The 20,962-nt window shown below is 44.7% G+C and overlaps 1 protein-coding gene across 1 annotated transcript in view; it reads right to left on the reverse strand.

Annotated features, from left to right (window-relative positions):
* LOC134423964 (IgGFc-binding protein-like) overlaps positions 1–20,753 on the reverse strand; it is a 52,580-nt gene extending 31,827 nt beyond the window's left edge. The window contains exons 1-23 of the mRNA XM_063167532.1: positions 20,684–20,753; positions 18,884–19,062; positions 18,108–18,189; positions 16,260–16,504; positions 14,933–15,216; positions 12,940–13,106; positions 10,513–11,111; positions 9,591–10,155; positions 8,788–8,987; positions 8,601–8,690; positions 7,575–7,861; positions 6,555–6,826; positions 5,128–5,277; positions 4,421–4,677; positions 4,230–4,314; positions 3,998–4,078; positions 3,643–3,884; positions 3,263–3,546; positions 2,874–3,151; positions 1,970–2,568; positions 1,048–1,612; positions 703–902; positions 219–599 (exon numbers count right to left, since the gene is read on the reverse strand). Of these exons, the coding sequence (XP_063023602.1) occupies positions 219–599; positions 703–902; positions 1,048–1,612; positions 1,970–2,568; positions 2,874–3,151; positions 3,263–3,546; positions 3,643–3,884; positions 3,998–4,078; positions 4,230–4,314; positions 4,421–4,677; positions 5,128–5,277; positions 6,555–6,826; positions 7,575–7,861; positions 8,601–8,690; positions 8,788–8,987; positions 9,591–10,155; positions 10,513–11,111; positions 12,940–13,106; positions 14,933–15,216; positions 16,260–16,504; positions 18,108–18,189; positions 18,884–19,062; positions 20,684–20,753 (6,162 nt within the window). The remainder of the gene's footprint in view (positions 1–218; positions 600–702; positions 903–1,047; positions 1,613–1,969; positions 2,569–2,873; positions 3,152–3,262; positions 3,547–3,642; positions 3,885–3,997; positions 4,079–4,229; positions 4,315–4,420; positions 4,678–5,127; positions 5,278–6,554; positions 6,827–7,574; positions 7,862–8,600; positions 8,691–8,787; positions 8,988–9,590; positions 10,156–10,512; positions 11,112–12,939; positions 13,107–14,932; positions 15,217–16,259; positions 16,505–18,107; positions 18,190–18,883; positions 19,063–20,683) is intronic.
* Positions 20,754–20,962: the final 209 nt, after the last annotated feature.

The raw sequence follows: 20,962 nt of genomic DNA on the forward strand, positions 1-20,962 counted from the left end.
CAGCAACCCTGGACCAATGGCACTCTGAAAGCTCAGGAAAGCAACCAAGAATCTGTGTCTGCATGAGCAGCCATATGTGGCCCCGCTCAGAGCTCTCCCATGCTGTTCTGAGAGCACGCAGCAGGCTGAGGGAACAGCAAGCTCTCCCTGGGGACAGAGGGGTATTTTAAGAGTGTCCAGTGTGTCTGTTGTTCCCAGGTACAAAGTGAGAGGCTTACATAGACTGCCTTGTGCTGGCGCAGTGCAATGTGGAGGCCTTCAAGGGACAGTGCCACAGAGTTCAGAGCTGTCCAGCTCTGGCTGCCGCGGTGTTTGTTGCGGGTGGTGATGCTGAAGCCAACGGAGGAGTTGTCACAGCCCGTCACCACTGTGTAGTTGCAGGAGCCCTGGAAGTGGTGGAGCTTCCCATCAAAGGTGCTGTAATGTGGATCACCGTAGATGTGGCAGACGGCAGTGCTGGCTGGGTAACAGCCCCTCTGGCCATCCTGGACCTTGCAGACCTCATCCTCACCACAGGACAGGGCAGAGCAAACCATCTGGCCTTTGGCTTCACACTGGCACCAGCGAGTGCAGTTCTCATTCACGAAGGATTCCCCTTGCTGCAGGCAGGGAAACACCAACCCTCAGTGTGTGAGGCCGGAAAGTACAAGCAGAGGCGTGGGGTGGCAGGGGTCTGCAAAGCAGGGCAGGGTTTTCACTCACAGTATAGTAGTTGCCCTCAAAGTGGCAGCCGCAGCTGGCCTCGGGCACACAGGTGTCTCCGCTCAGCAGGAAGCCAGAGCTACATGCACAGCCCTCCACACAAGGCTTGGAGCAGTTCTGTGGGGCTTGAGGGTCAACACAGGTGGCAGGACAGCCGGTCATGCAGGAGTCATAGTAGCTGTTGGGAGGACACTGCAGGGCTGCAATGGCAAGGGGAAAATTACAACCAGAAAACTTCAGAGAGCCTGGAGGGAATGGAAAGATCTAAGAGACACATTGGTCAGAGGTTCAGAGCAGAGGGTGTGGCCCGTTTCCCTTTCTGGCAATGGCCAGGCAGGTACTCACGGCAGAAGGTAGCATTCCTCCAGGGAAGAAGAGTCACACCAGCTGCCTGGCACGCGTCAGCATAGGCCTCCAGAGCAGCACACAGGAGCTCCTGGCTACCATTCAGGGCACACAGGTCATACAAGCAGGTGTCAAAGTAGTCTTGGGGGTTGATGACGCCATGGCAGCTCTCAAAAGAGCTAGGCCTGGCGGTCAGGATGCCACAGAACTGGTCGGAGCCATAGAGCTTCTCATCTTCTGCACTGCAGGGTGGGGAGGGCACAGGGACACCGCAGGAGGGGTCACTGTCTGGCACCTGCCAGCTCTCCCCCAGAGCATTGGAGTCTGCAGCTTGCTGCCCATTGGGCATCATGTATTCATCGTCTCTGCGGTTGTTGAAGTTGCCACACATGCCACAGGTCAGGTTGAAGTAGGTGGTGGGCACCTTCACCTCCACCGAGTGGTCAGCGTCGTAGGACACTCTGAGGCTGAAGTCTGTCTCCAGGATGATGTAGCGACCGCTCCTGCTCACCGTGATGGCCCCTCCTGCTGCGCTCACCGGCAATGTCTGGCGCACGTTGTTCACCTACAGCACACGCACCACAGTGGGCCCCGGGCCTGTTCCCGGCCTGCCGGGCTGCTCCTGCCCTGGGAAAGCAGCAGCCAGCCCAGGCACGGCAAACAGCTGTCTGGGATGTGCCCACACCCCAACAGGACTGGGGCTCACAGAGCTGTGTGCTGGGTTCTGCACTGTGCCCAACATGGCCCGTGTTCCCCATTTGTCTCCTCCTCCTCCAGCCCCTCCCAAAAGGGAAAAATTGCAACGCGGTGCTTCCCAGGGAAACCCACCCATTCCTGGGATTTTGGTGTGTGCCAGAACCTGACAACAGCAGCCAGCCCTGCCTTGCAGCTGCCCCATGCTCATTCCAGCCCCACTGCGTACCAGCACGTGGCTCTTCTGCTGCTTGATGATGACGATGCGCTGTCCATACACCTCAACCACGACTTCGCGCACGTAGGACACCCGGGTGCTGCCACGGTGCTCGTTCTTGGCCTCCACGTTGAAGTAGGGCAGGGAGGTGGTGTTGGAGCACACTTTGGCCAGGGTGTAGGTGCAGTTGCCCATGAAGTTGTGCGTCACCTTGTCAAAGGTTTGGTAGTGGGGGTCCCCGTGGACGTGGCAGATGCCGTAGGAGTGTTCAAGGCACACGGGTTTGCCGTTCTGCACCCCGCAGTACTGGCCCGCAGGGCAGGAGGCATTGAAGCACTGCACTTTGCTTCCCCGAGAGGGACAGGTGCACTTGGAGGAGCAGGTGTTGTCCGTCCAGAACTCAGAGCCCACGGGGTAGTGCTGCCCGTTGTGCCAGCACCCGCACTGCTGGCTGGGCACGCAGCGGTCGTTGTAGAGCAGGTACCCGCTGTCGCACACACAGCCCTCCACGCACGGCAGGCTGCAGGTAACAGGAGCCATCGGGTCAACACAGGTGGCAGGACAGGCTGCAGCACAGGGCTCGTAGTGACTGTTGGCTGGACAAGCAATCGCTGCAGAGACAGATGACCCAACAAATTACTTGGGGAACAGAACACACATTTCTGCTGAACATCCCCCTTTGAAAAAGTAGCTCTATCTCTATTTTCTCTGTGGTGTTTTTGGCTCTACATGTATTCACAGCCCTACCCAATCAAAATGAAACACAGACAAAACAGCTGGTGCCTCCAATACTGATATCTACCTGTATATCCCTACAGCCCATAGGGAGAATAGTTCTTACTCGCCACCTCACTCTTCCAATCCTGTCCTGTGTTTTCCCTAGAGCAGCAGCCCCAGGTACCATGTCTGGACTTACGGCAGAAGGTTTCGTTCCTCCACGCAGGTATCTGCACGCCGAGTGACTGGCAAGCATCTGCATAGGACTGCAGGCTCTTGCACAGGGTCTCACGGTCCAGCCCCAGCTCACACAGGTCATAGCTGCAGGTTTCAAAGTAGCTGCTGGGGCTCAGCACAGCGTGGCACACCTGAAACGGGCCACTGGTGTCATTGAGGAGCCCACAGAAGTGGCTGCTGCTGATCAGTTGCTTGTCGGTCTCGTTGCAGGCTGGGATGGGCAGAGGTCCTGCTGAGCAGCTGTGAAAAGACAGGCAGAAGGGTTCGTGGGTCATTTGTGCACTTCTCCTGGTGTCTCCTCCTCCTGCCCTTGCCCAATATGTCCCCAGGGCTACTGGGAGCTATACCCACCTGCTGTTGTTGGACACTTCCCAGCTGTTACCCAGGCTGGTGGAGTCTGGCTCCATTGTCCCTTCTGGGTTCTGGAAGTCATCTCTTGCTATCCCGTTGTAGTTGCCACACATGCCACAAACCTTCTGCCCAAAGGAGCTTGGAAGCATCACCTCCACCCGATGGTTCCCATCAAACTTGACTCTCAAGCCAAAGTCAGTCATGACCATGGTGTAGAGCCCACTGGACAAGATCTGCACACCCTCAGTTGGGCTGCAAGGCAGGATCTCTTCCACCCCATTGACCTGGAAGGACAGGAAGCCAGACAGGATTGGAGCAGCCCATCTGGCACAGTTCTCTCTGCTCACCACAGCCCCACAGCATCTCCCCCTCAGGCTCACCGTCACCACTCCGCCCTGTCCCAGCCTTATCCGCAGGTCAGCCACATCAACATCCACGTATCGGACATAGGACACACGGGTGTTGCCTCCCCTGTGCTCGTTGGCCGCTTCCACGTTGAAGTAGGGCAGGGAGCTGTTGCTGTCACACAGCTTGGAGAGGGTGTAGGTGCAGGTGCCCATGAAATTGTGTAACTGCTTGTCAAATGTGTGGTAGTGAGGGTCTCCTTCCACTACACAGGTGCCTGACAGCGGAAAGACCAGAGGAAACTTTCAGCTGAGCACCTCCTGCTGCCTCTTCTCCCCAGCCTGCCCTTCAGTGAGGCCTGTAGTTCTATGGCAGGTCTATTCTATTTACCTGAATCTGGCATGGGTGTTGATGTGGGCGTCTCTTCTGATGGTGTTGTGATTGTGGGTCCTGGTGTTGTTGGAGTGACATCTATGAAAGAAACAACATTAGAAATGAGATGAATTCTCCTTTATCATCTCTGGTTGAAGACAGCAGCTATGGCTGAGGACAGCACTTCAACTTAATTCTAGAAGAAGCATAACATTTTTCAAGGTATCCTCTCCCCAGCCATGGTTTGTACCTGTGCATTGTCCCTTTACAATGGACAGATCATCCAAAGCTACATCACTCCGGAGATCTTCACCGATCATGCCTTCTAGGACAATCTAAGGGAAGGGATAGATCCTGTCATTAGCTCCAGCCACACAAATGAATTTCCATTCAAAAGCATGGTTTATCTCAGTGAGAGTCAGTGAGAATCTGTGTCCTTACCTGCATATTGCCTCTGCTGTGTACCGTGACTTCTCCCAAGTTCCATCTGTCCTCTTTGTTTCCAGCATCTTTCCATTCCAGTGTTGAAGTCTCATTGTGAACTACATACACACGCAGAGCCATAGTTTCAGCTGCTCCATACATGTGGTACCAGAAGCGGAAGCAGTGAAGTCCTTCTGAACTGCACACTGGACTGACCAAGCGGGCTATATCAGCTGGCTTTTGCTTGCTTCCTTGCAGGTAGATATAATAGCCCTCTGGAAACAGCAGAATGTCAGGTTTTCACATTAATGGGCCAGGATAAGACAAAGTCAGTTCATTTACAGAATGTGTACAGTAGAGCATTACTTTACCCAGCACCTGCATTATTCTTCCCAATATTCAATTCCCAATTGGACTACCAGGAGATTATACCTGTTTTGTACTTAAGGAAAGGAGCACCTTCTAAAGGAAAGGTCAGCTGCCACAGTGATCCAGTGTCAGCATGAATACACCTTTGCAGAAGCCTCCTTATAGGAACTTATGCTAAGAGGTATGAGGTTATGCTCATCAATGTTCTGTGTTGCTCATCCCCCCATAACAGATTGCTGACTAATGCAGAAGACCCTGGATTAAGCCTAGAAACACATGGCCTGGATTTGCTGTTATAAGAGGCTCCTTGCATTCTTCCAAGAGAAGCACAGCCCAGTGCTGTTTGCTGTTCTCACCTCCAGTTGTGTGGTCATGGGAAGGGCCAGTATTGGGTGTGGGTGTCGGTCCCTTGTGCCTTATCCAGTCAAAGTCATCAGTAGTTTCTTGTTTCCACTCACAGAAGTCAGCCTCAAATGTACACCACATATTGCAGGCTGGTGGTGCAGCTGTATATGGTGCAGAAAGAAAAACAGAATTTCCACAATAAGGTTTGGAATCTTGTCTCTGTTTGGAAATGCCCTTCTAAGTCTAATAAACCCATGTTCATGAAAAATTTGAAGATGCTACAATGGAATGAGTAGAATTGACCAGTACTGAAAAATTGACTATAAAATATGAAATTGGAAGTGTCTGAGAATGTGAGTTATTTTACAGCTCCCTTCCTCATGTGTCATCATAATGCACTAAGATCCTGTATTTTTACACTATGTGACAGTCATAATCCTTTGCCATTGAAAATTGCTCAAAGCTGTGCTATATCACAAAGTAGTACTCAGCTGGCTCTCAAAGTGCTTTTTAAGTGGAAATGTAGACTTCATAATAAAAATGGTCTGACGTTGCTTTTTACTGCTCATAAACTGGGATGAGAAGTATTGTCTTGGAATTGGAAAGCAGTTACAGAATGCCTTTTCATGTAATAGCCTCATTCTTAGGCTGCCGTTTTTTGCTGGCTTTGGTAATTACCTCTGGTAACTCCAGAAAAAGCAATTTAGGGATACAAAGAAGAATTTTTTTACCATGAGCATGGTGAAATCTGGGAAACATTCGGGGTGAGTTTAGATGGTGAATAACCTGATCTAGTTATAGATGTCTCTTCTTGCTGCAGGGGAATTGGACTAGATGACCTTTTTAAAGTCCCTTCTAATCCAAACTATTCTATGATTCTATGAATGTCATGCCTCCCACCTTACCCCTGTGTTAACCAGTCTATCTAGGTAAAACCAGCCCAAGGCTGAATGGACCTCAAGCTGCAGGATTCTTTACTGATTTTAAAGCTCTGGTTTATATACTTAGGAATTTATTTTGCATGTTTGGGGAAAATGTAGACAGGTTTGGGAGCTGTAGACAGGTTGGTTAAGTGATATATTAACACTTCTCAAAAAGAGAAAATATTTGCTTAAAGCCAAAATGGTGACTTATTAGACAAGTGCTCAATTGTCCCTTGCTGAGTCCTTAGCTGACAATGCATGCTGTCTCTCTCAACCCCATTCTGAACAATACTCTTGGATCAAATGTGTTATCACATTCTAAAGTGAATACAGGAAGCCCATTAAAAGCTTAATTAGAAGCCAAATTTACAGAGATGCTAAGCACTTGAAAGCTTCCTGTGTTTTGTTGAGTGCCCATCTTTGAAATTCTGCTCTATTCCTTAGTTATTTGAATTTATATTTGTAGCATGAGGATTTAATTAGATGGTGATTTGCTAAATGTCCTAATGACTTACCACAGATGGTATCCTCCCTCCATTCACCGAGATTTACACCTTCAGCTTCACAGGCAGCAGCGTATGCCTCTAAAATCTTGCAGTACTGATCAGAATCCCCCTCCGTGGCACACAGATCGTAGACACAGCTCTCAAAGTACAGTTGTGGGGGAATGTGTGAATGGCAAAGCTGGAAAGGTCCACCAGATTTCAAAATAATTTTGCAGAGTTCTTCATATTCTTTCTCTTTTTCCGTGTCACAAGCAGGCGGTACAACTGAAACTTGATTACACCTGCATGAAGAAAAAGAGCGGTGTGGTTATATAACCTTTGTGTTTTGTTCTATCCTGCAAGGCACATCCCAACTACAATAGAATGTTATGCCAAATTCTGCAGACTTGTTATGTATAGACATGGTTAATGTGCCAAACTCAAAAGTGAGAAATATTGCAATTTAACTTATAAATCCCCATTAAGAATATAGCTGCAAATTGTGACTGTCTATTCACAGAACAAAGTCCAGAAGAAACAAAAAAACCCCCAGCTATCCAACACAAGAAAGATAATTTCAATTCATTATTGGATGTAGTAAGAGTAGTAATTTGTACTTAAAAGCATTAATAGATAGATAAGTGCCTCATACCTACGTTAATCTACATGAAGTTATCTCAGGAGCTAAATCTGAGAGATAGATTTAGACTTTCAGTAGAAGGAAGGAGGAAGGAACATTTTAGGGTGATATTTTAGCAATATTTTAGAATAGGGAAGTAAGGAAAAATTCAAGTTATATCCATAAAAAGAATGCCAATCACAAGTGAAATCTACAAAGCTCTTGTGGAAAAGCTCTGAAGGTTGTCTGAAATTTTGAAATTTCAATGCTTTCTATAGAAAACTGAAGTTACCCAAAGGTGAACACACTAGCAAACAAGTAGTATCAAAAGAGGGCAACTATGGAATGTAAATAATGTATGCTTGACCTATAACTAGATGATCTATGCTTCAGGCATTTTGCTGTTTCTAAAAGTATTATCTGATACTTACGTCCTGTTGTCATCCTTCACTATCCAGCTGTCACCAAATTTATTTGGATCCTGTTCTAGGACTTTATCTGGGTTTAAAAAGTCATCCTGTTGGTTGTCATTGAATGTCCCACAGAGACCACACAGCTGTCCTTTGAGACTTTCATCAACCAAAATGAAAAGCTCCTGGTCACCATCAAACTTAACCTGGATCCCTAGAGAGGTATCAATGACTATGTAGTGCCTTTGTATGGATATTCTGGCTTCATGGTTCAAATCCACAGGAAGATGAACCTGATCTCCATTCACCTAAAACAAATCCCACAGAAGCAAGAGTCAGCTTTACTCTAATGAACAGTACAGATAACAGCAGACTGAGATTAAGCAGAGACTAAAGGTGTACACTTATTTCAGACCTTGAATAGTGCTTTGTGGCACAATTTTATCTTTCTGCTGTCTTAACTGCCCACAAAGCAATTGTGGAATAGTTAGTTTAAAGTTAGTAAAACCTTTCTGTTATAGATGAAGACAGAGATTAAGCTGTTTTATCCTACAACTGCATTGAGAAAACACACAACTGGACAAAAAGAAGTTATGCTGATTTATGCCTTTTTAAGGAAAAGAAATAACTTCTGTGACTTCTTGCATGTGCTGTTTTGGAGGTGAAGAATTCAGAGAAGCCTGATTCAGTTCTTTTGGGCAGAAATATAAAGTGCATAGATGTGATGGATTGTTGTGCCTAAAGTAGAACACTTACATAGGTCTCTTTGTTTTTCTTCAAAACAATGTGCAGATTTTTCAGTGTGACAGCAACCGAGTTCAAGGCTGTCCAATTTGGATTTCCTCTATGTTCATTTTTGGTTGTCACTGAGAACTTTTCAGAAGAATTTGTGCATCTCTCAACAGCAGTATAATTGCAGTCTCCTTGGAAATGGTACAGTTTCCCATCAAAGGTTAAATAATGTGGATCCCCAAAAATGTGGCAGGTGCTGGGATTCAAAGGATAACATCCCAGGAGTCCATTCTGCACCTTGCAAACTTCACTCACTTCACATGTGTCTGAATTGCAAACTACAGTTCCATTTCCAGTACATACACATTGGCCTACACAGTCTGGTTGCCAAAAAGATTCTCCTTTCTATTAGAGACAAGAAAATAAAAATAAATTAAAATAATTAAAGGTAGTGCTGAGTTTTGAAATAACACCCTCACAAGAATTATTTTCCGGAACAAACCTCATAATATTTGCCATTCTGAAGGCAGCCACAGTTGCTCATGGACACACACTGTCCTCCGCTGAGGACAAAGCCACTGTTGCATTCACATCCTTCTACACAAGGTCTGCTGCAGTTCTGTGATGCAAGAGGGTCAGTGCAGGTTGCTGGACAGGCACTGGTGCACGGATTGTAATGACTATTGGGAGGGCATGCAATAGCTGAGAAAAAACAAAAAGCACTGCATTAACAAGCACAACCCGCATGAAACCACTAAACCCACATGAAACTGCTATTCAATAACATTATTGTTTTGAGCTAGTGGCAATTGTGGGGGTTTTTTGAAGCCTGAAATTCCATTCCTATTTTACAATCAGAAAGAAGAAAAGAAAATAGACAACATGAGAAAAGTGTGTTTAACTCTGTATCCTGGCTATAAAGCATCTCTAAATAAAGGAAAACAATGCCTTTCTACACTAGATCTTGAACAGAGGGGATACATTTCCACAAGTACAAGAATTGCTAAAACCATAATATGTAATAAGAAAATAAAAAGCAAAAAATCATCTAAAATTCAGGGATTACATTGAAAGAGGCATATTGCAAGTGGTTTACCAAAGATTCTTGAGAAAATGAACAAAACTATTCTCTGTTCTCTGCCAGAAAACAATAATGGCATGAATTTTGAAGAATTTTATTTCTCTGTATTTCTTGCAATTATGTGAAGAATTTATGATATCTAAGCTATGGTAGTTACTGGCTAAAATCAGCCTCATAAGACAAAAAGGAGCTGTTCAAAGGTTGATTTTTCTATGGCAACTCACGGCAGAAGGTAGCATTCCTCCAGGGAAGAAGAGTCACACCAGCAGCCTGGCACGCGTCAGCATAGGCCTCCAGAGCAGCACACAGGAGCTCCTGGCCACCATTCAGGGCACACAGGTCATACAAGCAGGTGTCAAAGTAGTCTTGGGGGTTGATGACGCCATGGCAGCTCTCAAAAGAGCTAGGCCTGGTGGTCAGGATGCCGCAGAACTGGTCGGACCCATAGAGCTTCTCGTCTTCTGCACTGCAGGGTGGGGAGGGCACAGGGACACCGCAGGAGGGGTCACTGTCTGGCACCTGCCAGCTCTCCCCCAGAGCATTGGAGTCTGCGGCTTGCTGCCCATTGGGCATCATGTATTCATCGTCTCTGCGGTTGTTGAAGTTGCCACACATGCCACAGGTCAGGTTGAAGTAGGTGGTGGGCACCTTCACCTCCACCGAGTGGTCAGCGTCGTAGGACACTCTGAGGCTGAAGTCTGTCTCCAGGACGATGTAGCGACCGCTCCTGCTCACCGTGATGGCCCCTCCTGCTGCGCTCACCGGCAACGTCTGGCGCACGTTGTTCACCTATGGCACACGCACCACAGTGGGCCCCGGGCCTGTTCCCGGCCTGCCGGGCTGCTCCTGCCCTGGGAAAGCAGCAGCCAGCCCAGGCACGGCAAACAGCTGTCTGGGATGTGCCCACACCCCAACAGGCCTGGGGCTCACAGAGCTGTGTGCTGGGTTCTGCACTGTGCCCAACATGGCCCGTGTTCCCCATTTGACTCCTCCTCCTCCAGCCCCTCCCAAAAGTGAAAAAATATCCACCCGGTGCCTTCACGGAAATCCACCCATTCCTGGGATTTTGGTGCGTGCCAGAACCTGACAACAGCAGCCAGCCCTGCCTTGCAGCTGCCCCATGCTCATTCCAGCCCCACTGCGTACCAGCACGTGGCTCTTCTGCTGCTTGATGATGACGATGCGCTGTCCATACACCTCAACCACGACTTCGCGCACGTAGGACACCCGGGTGCTGCCACGGTGCTCGTTCTTGGCCTCCACGTTGAAGTAGGGCAGGGAGGTGGTGTTGGAGCACACTTTGGCCAGGGTGTAGGTGCAGTTGCCCATGAAGTTGTGCGTCACCTTGTCAAAGGTTTGGTAGTGGGGGTCCCCGTGGACGTGGCAGATGCCGTAGGAGTGTTCAAGGCACACGGGTTTGCCGTTCTGCACCCCGCAGTACTGGCCCGCAGGGCAGGAGGCATTGAAGCACTGCACTTTGCTTCCCCGAGAGGGACAGGTGCACTTGGAGGAGCAGGTGTTGTCCGTCCAGAACTCAGAGCCCACGGGGTAGTGCTGCCCGTTGTGCCAGCACCCGCACTGCTGGCTGGGCACGCAGCGGTCGTTGTAGAGCAGGTACCCGCTGTCGCATACACAGCCCTCCACGCACGGCAGGCTGCAGTTGTAGGGAGCTGTTGGGTCAACACAGGTGGCAGGGCAGGCTGCAGCACAGGGCTCGTAGTGACTGTTGGCTGCACAGGCCAGTGCTGAGTAAGGAAAGGTACAGATATAAATTATTATATTTTTAATTACTCAAGTCTTGGTGTTTGTTTAATATCATATTCTGATTTCTTTTTAAATGCTTGTGAACATCTTGGGATTAGCAGCATTTTCATGCCTGCCTTTGTTTTCTTACACACTTGAAATTTTTTTTGAGTTTTGGCTGTCTAAAGTTTCACTCAGAGAGAGCATTTCCTAGGACTTGAATATAATTTCTTGAATTATTGCATTGGACAGAGGATATCAATATCATGTTAGGTATTTGTACTAGTCATTCTACATTTAGTCTCTAGTTCTGATAGTTAATTCCAGACATGTTTTAATGTCTAATTCTTATTTTTTCACTTCACTGAGGTCTTTAAATTTCTTTAAATAATCATGCTGTAGACACACTCTACTCTATTTTTATATTTTGTTACATGCATGACATATAACTACCGTTTGTAATCAGATCTTTTAGACACTGTCATATTCTGATGAGCAGGTCTGAGAACTGGAGCTTCCTTAGCAGTCTTTTTTCAGCTTCCAGATGTTTATATGACGTGGGGCAATTTTTAATGACATATTTTCTCACTCTATTTTTAGCCCATTTTTTTTAAGGAGACAGAAATTATACAATGACCTATACACAGCTTCATGAAAGAAAATAGGCACAAGGCAAGGAGAAGGGATCCTGCCAACTCTTTCAGCAGAAAGAAGTGATGCAGAGGCAGCTCAATCCTGCTTAGAAACCCTAGAACCTCTAGGAGAGAAAGCCTCAGTAATGTCTCCAGCCTAGAAAATGTGCTTGATGGAGACCGAAGTCAAGTGGGAAACAAAAGTCAGAAAATAAATTAGGCTTCAGTAATTCCAATGTTTTCAGATAAGCTTTTTAGTCATCCCTTTTAGAAGGGACATGGGTCACTGAATTACTATTTCCTGTTCCTTTTATGGTTTCTAGTGGAAACAGATCTGTTCAGGCATTTCAGACATTAAATTTGTATTTAAATTCTGTTCTAAAAAGAATATGGATTTTTTTCCTATACTATATACCTGAATGCTTGAGAAATCTTCTTTATTTACTCTTTACCAATACTCAAAAAAGAAAAATCGTTATTCCTACTTACTCCCTAGCACAGACATCTATCTATTACTTCAATACTTGACACATTTTGTCTTGTACTTCTGTGTGTTTCTGTCTCTTCCATCTCTTCCCTACTCTCCCTGTGTTCTCCACACTCAGTAGCATTGTTACAATATACATTTCACAGACTTTTGACTTCAGTCCTAGCCTTTAATTTCAGGCTTTCTATCAGTGCTGGCTCCTCTCCCATCTGAAACCATGAATGACTACACCTGTACAGGACACTGATGCTTTCCTCCACATCCAATTGGGAAGAATGGTCAGCACTCCCTACTCTCTTACACATGAGGGAGTCTCTTCCTTCCACTTGCTCCCTTTGCAGAGAGGAATTCCAATTCAATTTTAAGATGGATTAGATGGAATTTTTTTCCTTTCATTTAAAGCAACTGAACTATTTTCCCTAGCATCTTCCCAAAGGAATCAAATTGAGGAACTACATATAATCTTGAAATCTTTAGCCTGATCAGTCAAGATTCTCAGTGCTACATGAATTCAAAAGAGGCTTGTAAGGCTCTGTCCTCAGGAAATCCTCATTAAACCCTCCTGACAAGTGATAATTTCTAGCAATCTTTGATACATACGGCAGAAGGTTGCATTTCTCCATGGTTCCAGCTGGACTCCTGCAGCTTGGCACACGTCTGCATAAGCCTGTAGGCTTTCACAGAGGGCTGCATTGTTCAAGTGAAGCTCACAGAGATCATACTGGCAATCTTCAAAATAACTCCGTGGATCGACCACTGCATGGCAGTTCTGGAATGGACCACTTGGATCTGTGATCAGGCCACAGTATGCATTGCTTTGGATCATGTGTTTTTCCTCATCAGTGCAGTTTGGAGTATGGCCATAATCTGGTGAACACCTAATGAGGAAAAAAAAAAAAAAGAAAAAAATATGTGGAAAAATTAACAGATCAACTCTGGGCTCACTAACACCTTAGATGCTTTTGAAATCACATCTACCAAAACTACAGATCTCTTCCCAGACTAAACATGATGTATTTACAATCCCTCTCTTTCAGACTCTTAGGATAGAAATTCAGATTTTAGTATGATCTCAACCTCCTAATCTTTAAGAAGCCTGGATGAAACCCAGGTATTTATTTTTGGCTTTCTCGTAAGTCAGGCTGTTTACATGTAAGGGGAATTAGAAAGTGAAAGCATTCGAAGTTCAAATCCTACTGTCCTTAAATAACATACTGTGAAATAATTAACAATAAGTCAAGTATCTCAGAAGAGTTGAAACAATGTCTTCAAGTATTAGCATTCATAAACTAAAACAATAACTGAAATCTTACTGGGCACCTTCAGTGTTTTATTCAAACACTAAAATGTACATTTAAACGTACAAAAGGAATTTAGCCAAGTCAATGCTGAAACTCACAGATCATTCTCCCTGTCTGGCCTGTGCTTGTATTTAATACACTCCTTCTTTGGGTTTGCTCAAACAGCACCAGGAGACAAAAGAAGCCCCCGTGGCTTTTCTCTCCTATCAGCAAGGCAAAGCAAATGAGAAAAGCAGTGTCTCTATATGGGAGTGTTTTTTCCTTGCAGCTTTGTGCCCTGAGTTGCATCAGGGTGCCTGAATAGACCATTTATGGAGACATTACAAAATATATGTTTTTCTGATTAAATGGCCACTGTTCCTGAAAACCTCAATGTGTAAGTAATCCTAAAACTCAGGCCCAGAGGGGCCTGCAGAGGTATGTGATGTGAAGATATGGGTGCTGTGTATGCAGTGCCCAGCACCTGGCAGGATCCAGCCCTGAACAACAGGGACAAAGCCCTTCCCCATGGTGAGGCTACAGGGATAGCTCTGGCTGCCTGAGCCCAGCAGAAGCCTGAGCTTTTCCTGAGGAATCATCATGATGTGAGGGAGCAAAAATCCTCCCCCCCTCCACACACCAGCTGGCCTCTCTTTGGGCACAAAGCATATGTGGGGTAAGATTTGAAGGGGGAAGAAGGAGGGTTCACTCCCCTGTCCTTTGCACTGTTGAGGTCACACCTTGATTCCTGTGATCCCTTTTGGGCCTCTCACTACCAGAAAGAGGGGCTGGGCTGTATCCAGAGAAGGGCGAGGGAGCTGGTGAAGGGTCTGGAGTGCAAGTCTTATGAGGAGTGGCTGAGGAAATTGAGGTTGGTTGGCCTTGGCAGAGGAAAGGCTCAGGGGACACCTCCTCACTCTCTGCAGCTCCTGAAAAGTGGTTGTAGTGAGACAGGGAACAGTTTCTTTTCAGGCTGACAGGGTGAGAGGAAGTGGCCTCAAGTTGCACTAGGGGAGGTTTAGATTCAGTATTAAGAAAAATTTCTTCTCCAAAAGGGCTGTTAAGCATTGGAGCTGCCCAGGGAAGTGGTGAAGTCACCATCCCAGGAGGAATTAAGAAGATGCCTAAGTGTGGCATTTGGGGACATGGTTTGTTAGTGGATATAACAGTGCTGGTTAAACTGCTAGACTCAATGATATTAAAGGTCTTTTCCAGCCTAAACAGTTCTAAGAGTCTAAGAAATGTTCTTTTTTAAAGCACAGTTAAATTTTCTGTGAAACTTTACCCAGATGCATAAAGAACACTGAAAAGGGTAGATTTTATCCCACATGTCAGACATTTTTGGCCTCCAAAGAAGAGTTGCATAAAACACTGGTCATTGCACAGCCAACAGGTAAGACCTGACATCTGGTCAGGAGTCCTACCTGGAGTCGTTGTAAACCTGCCAACTGTTGCCAAGGCTGGTTGAGTTGGCTTCCATCTCTCCATCTGGGTTGAGAAAGTCATCTGCTTTTTGCCCGTTGTAATTTCCACATATTCCACAGACTTTAGACATATAGGTACTGGGAAGAATGATTTCTGCTCTGTGGTTTCCATCAAACTTGACTTGCAGCCCGAAGTCAGTAGTAACCACAATGTACTGCCCACTGAGGGAAATACTGACACCTGGGACCAAGGTCACAGGGACCACCTGGCTGACTCCATTGACCTGCGGGTACAGAGGAGGACAAGTATTGTAAGCACTTGACAAGAATAATTTTTAATGGTGACCCTCCTAGATCCTTATGTGGACTCAGTGAGCAGTAAGAACTCACTCTGTGCTAGTATTTGTGTATATGGCCATATAATCTAGGGTTTGAGGGCATAACAGCATGGCTACAGCATAATTTACTAGAGTCATCTTGTTGAGCCAGACACAGCTGGCAAAAGTCCAAGACAGTGTGGTCTGTCTGCAGCAATGGCCTACAGACCTATTCCTTTTTATAATAAAACCAGTAAATAGGGGAAAGGTAAAGAGAGAGACTGTTGGACAAATGAGGACATAGTTCTCCATGTCTCTAAGATCAGATGGGAAAGGTTTCAGTATACCTTTAATCCTTCGCCTCCTTTAAACCACTGTTGTACTTTCTTATAAGAAGGGTAATAATGAAGCAAGGTGACCTGTTCATATGTGGGGAGTTTGGCTCAATCATTTCTACTGTCTTGGACGTTTATGGAAAGGATCCAGAAAGAAGTCCAAGGGTATAGCAGGCCAAGGGTACAATAGTGTAAGGAGAGTCATGAGACTGTCGCTCCAGGACTGCCATCTGACCCTGTTTTATGGCAAAGGCCAGGTGTTAAGTGAACAGAAAGTGGAATAAGTAAAAATCAGGGAGAAGTGTTCAGCATTACAGGCTATCACACAGGATTGGGAAATGACTACCAGCTTGAACTCAGCTAATTCAGAGCCTCTTTGCTCCCTGTTATATGCCAAACTTGAGCATGGGGGAGCAAGTTAGAGAGGTAGTCTAGACCACCAACCCCATCTGGATTGTCAGCTCTTAGCCCACCTTTCAAAGCACAGCACAGAATTCTAGCCTATCCTTTCAGTTTTGAAATTCCCATGTTTAGGAACTCCACAGTACTTCTGCTCTTAAATATCTGACTGCCCTCTAAGAATTATTGTATAGATGCTGGAAATTTTTAGTCACTGTACAGCACCTTCATTCACGCTATGAGTTATGAAGGATAGACAATGGGCTCCAACCTCACCTTAACAGCTTTTTTTTGACCAAGGTTGATCCTGTAGCCATAGACATCAACATCCACATACTGGACATAGGACACACGGGTGTTGCCTCCCCTGTGCTCATTGGCCGCTTCCACGTTGAAGTAGGGCAGGGAGCTGTTGCTGTCACACAGCTTGGAGAGGGTGTAGGTGCAGGTGCCCATGAAGTCATGACGCTGCTTGTCAAAGGTGTTGTAGTGGGGATCCCCGTGTATACTGCAAATAGCTTCTGGAGACAGGAGAAAGGAATATGCTCTCATTAACATAGAAACACATCCCAAAAGCCCATCTTATTGTGTCCTCCTACTGCACAATCACCCTCATTTTGTAGATTACACCTGGAAGAACTGAAACAGAAAAGGCTGATTTGTGCGGCATAAAGCAACATCGTATACAAACACCCACAGAAATTAACAGAAGCAAAGAAGCAGTGCTGCTAGTAAAAACTGTAAGTGCCCTAGTGTCCTACAACCCATTGAGTAGTATATGTGATTGGATAAAATTACCTGTCACTGGAGCTGGTGTAGGTTCTGTTGGTGTAGGTGTTGGTGGTACAGGTGTAGGGACAGCTTCTGTTAGTGGAAAAGACAAAGCAATACAATGAGTTTTAACATTACAGCGTGGACCCTATTTACACACTAACATACAGGAATTTTCACTTACTCCTCACCAGCATAAAGTTAGAAGTTCTCCAGTGAAGAAAGTAGAACTGCCTGTGTTTAAAATTGGGGATGTGTGGGTCTTTGTAGCTCTTAGGAAAACTCATCTGATTGTTAGTTAGATCACGGTGACTGAGCTTGGGCTCCTCTCGGAAGCTGGAAGTGTAGTTACAGCTGAGTGTGTGACTCCCTCTGGTGTGTGATAAGATACACGAAGGTCCTACTGTCAGCAAGTGCTGGCAGGTATGAGAGTGAAATGAACAGAGAAGCTCTTGTCTCTTGGAGTTACCTTTGTGCACCATCCAGTGGCTGAATCGTGTGCAAATACAACTGGGAAAATGAAGAACTGGCTCTGCCTAGCCCTCAAACAAAATAAAACCCCAAGTCTTTTTCATGGAATTTTAAATAAAATCATATGATCAGAGAATGTGGACCTGAAAGGAAATCTTTGTCACAGGTATTGTACATTTGAAACATGTTATGTCATTACCTTAGTAGTATTTCACAGAGAACAACGCCTATTGAGACTTAATGAAATTTTCTGTAAGTTTTTCAGCAAATTTCTCGGTCAATTCACGTTCTGTAGGTATTTCATGCTTGTCAGTAAAAATGGATCCCAGCCATGAACAGCTTGTGCTAGTCTTGGCTGATCTGTTACAGGGTCAGAGATCGAGCTCAAATTGCTGATTCACAGTCAAAGTTGGTAGTGCAACTCCGTGGTATTGACTCGTTGTTATTTCTTTTTGTGACGTGGTTGTACTGAGTATTTAATGAGCTGGCATGAACTGATATTTGCTATAAAATGCCAATTAGACCATTTAATCTGGAAGCCTAGATCAATGTGCAAAGCCTTGTCTAGGTTTAGAGATGCACTTCAGACTTAGATGTGAAGGTGAATTTCGCTGGACTTGGTGAAAAAGTTCCCATTTGCAGAGAAGGGGATAGCTTGTCTTGGATGTTGGAGGTGATGAGGAAAGATTTAAGAAGAAATTACAGCAAAACACATAATATAAAAGTGAAGTGAGCTGTGAAGTTTTTTGCCATTTCTCTTTTATGGTTTCAAGTTCTGAGGGGTTGCTATATTGTATATGGAGTAGAATAATGGAAAATTTTGTTCAGCTCTAAACAGAGAGGAGGAAGTAGCAACAGACTTGGTTGCAAACACAGACTTACCACAGGGTCCATCCCTTACTCTCACATTGTCCAGTGCTGTATCCCCATACTCTGTCAGTCCTCGAACAGCCTCAAAAATTACCTAGGCAGGACACAAAGTGATCTCTGCATCAGAGATGTTTAGGCAAACACAAGACCATTTTTTTAGCATGTTTTCAAACTAACCTGTCTGCTTTTTTGCTAAATATTGCAACCAGGAAAATGAGGTTATAACAGCTAAAAGAATATACATTCTGTAATAAGGTGAGAACTGCAAGAAACCTTGTCCTCTATTTTGCTGACTTATAAATAATTTATGAGAATTAGTGGTTGGACTCCTCTGGATTCTTCAGAGGAGTCCAACAAGTAGCATCCCAAAGTTCAAACCTTGAAACTCACAGCTGATAAGTCTGCATTTAATTATGACATCTAAAGTCCTTACCTTCATGATAGAATTAAGGAGGAAAGGAAGGAAAGAGAGAGACAATGAAACTGAATTTTATCCCTTAACTAACAGCACTAGTGAAACTAGGAGGTTGGTGGTTTCTTCTCTTAGTTTGTTGACAGAAATCATGAGGCCATTCTATTTACAAAATATAAACCAAGCAAATCTTGGTTATATTTTCTAGCTTACATGTACAATATTTTGCAGCCTCTAAGGTGAGAACAAATGCTGTCACCGTACAAAGAAATATATTCTGCAAATCTATTACCTTTATCTTCCTCTGTGTCGGAAAAGTGTGAGTGATGGCACCGTATTCCCAAAAGGAACTCTGGTTTCCCTTCCGATGCCACACCACAGACTCCCCTGAGCTATCTTGGATGAGCACTCTCAGCTCATTCATCTCTTCTGATCCAAACATGTAGTACCAGAAGTCTATGCATATTTTTCCAGAAACTACTGTATCTGGGCTCTCCAGCCTGTTAGTGTCGAAGGGGATCAGATTACTCGCTTCTTGGTAGATGAAATAACCTTCTGCAGAGTGAAACAAAAATTAAAATATGGTTGAAGCTTCTGATAATTTATTAGGTATCATTTAAAACTGAAGTACAATCCCAATCTGGAAGAAATTAAGGCATCATTATCAGTGTAAAGAAGAAAAGCAAAGGGTGTTTGGACTTCACATCGCAATGGATAACTCGTGTAGTTATACAAAGTAGAATGTGAGCCTGAGAGCAAAGCAAATATATTTCATCTCACAAGAATAATTATTTTGGGATCGCAATTAAAGACGTGGGACTCTTTCAAGAGACAGCGCTTCCAGACACTGCCACACTGATCTATGTTCAGTTTCCACTTTCCCCAAAGGAAAATAAGGCAATCTTCTACACGTTCTTTTGTGGGATATATTTTTTAATAAATATTTGGTCTCAATATGAGTAAATTTTTGCCACAAGGAAAACTCTAAACTGTCAGCATTTTGTTTTGTCTCAAAATAGAAGAAATAGAAAGCAATGCTTATATTTCCTTAAAAATATTGAAATTTGACATTATGAAAAGAAAGGAAAGTTTTCAAAATTCAGGAACTTGCAGTCTTTCCTTTTAATTTGAAATGCTCTTGTCTGATTGAAATATGAAATCAGATTTTGCTTTCTTAGGGCTGAAATCTTTTGCTTTACATGGGCTAAGATCAAAGTTAGCTTTCCCCAGTGCAGCTAAATTCAAGTCTCTCCCATTTGACTATGGAAAAGAATCAAGAATAAATGAATGACTATTTCTGTCTGGTAAAGTATGGCTCTGCACATAGCGTCTAACATTCAGTCATAGATTTAAGTTGGCAAGAAAATCTAAGTCACATTTAAAGTTATATGGTCTATGTTAATTCAAAAAGAAGAACATTATTATTTATGTTAATCCAAATAAAAATGTTTCATTTTTTTCTTCCAACAGAGAATTTTAATTGTTATAATCAAAATAGAAAAACCGAAGAAAATTATTTAGCAACAATCCCAACTAATCTGTTCTAATCTGCTTACTGACTCTGACAGTAGCTGACCTTTCAGTCTTGGGATAATTACAGGAAGCCGTATGACTGCAGACTGATCCCCCTAAATGGATCTGCTGGGGTAAGGATAGTGCTTCAAACACACAAACTGTGGAGTATTTCTTTGCTACTGTGAGCGTGGTAGACTCCAGTTTTTAAATCACAGGTATCAGAGGACAAGGTTTTAAAAATGTTCTTCAGTTTCAAACTTGATTTTGTAACTAGCTGGTGTGAACTTTATCTCATGCCAGTGGAGTAATCATTACATTTGTTGCCATAAACCGGTAGCAGTGGAATTTGGCCAGAAGCCCTCTCTTGAAAAATAATCTGTTCTATGTCACTATTATTCTCTATGAGGCCTTAAGCATGATATAATTTGCTTTCTTTTACTTCCATGCACTGATAAAGATATCCAATCTATGATGTGAAGTCAGCGTAATAAGCTCCTGTCTGATACGATGAAAAGTCAAAGACAGGTGTCAGCATGAAAGACACAAGACACATTTCAAAAGACTTAATGAATCTCTTTTCCCTTTCAAGGAAAGGAGAAATAAAGGTAGTCAAGCTATCTTCAGAAAAGGAGAATAAATGAGGCCACAATTGAGCACTTACTTCCATCAGGATAGTCCCCATCAGGGCCTGTTCCATCAGTTGGAGTGTCATGCTTGGTTCGTATCCACATTCCCTGGTTGATATTGCAAGGCTGGGTCCAGTCACAGAATGGCCTTGAGTTATTGTTAAAATCACATCTGGTGAGGTAAACTGAAATACAACACCTGACAGTGAGGAAGAGGAGCCAGCATGTCCAAAGTGAACCTTGGATGGTTATCAGCACCACTGCCATGTAGTTACCTGTTTCAGGATCCCATGTCCTCAAGCCACCTCTTGGTC

Source organism: Melospiza melodia, chromosome 12, assembly GCF_035770615.1.
Source record: "Melospiza melodia melodia isolate bMelMel2 chromosome 12, bMelMel2.pri, whole genome shotgun sequence".
Classification (NCBI taxonomy): domain Eukaryota; kingdom Metazoa; phylum Chordata; class Aves; order Passeriformes; family Passerellidae; genus Melospiza; species Melospiza melodia.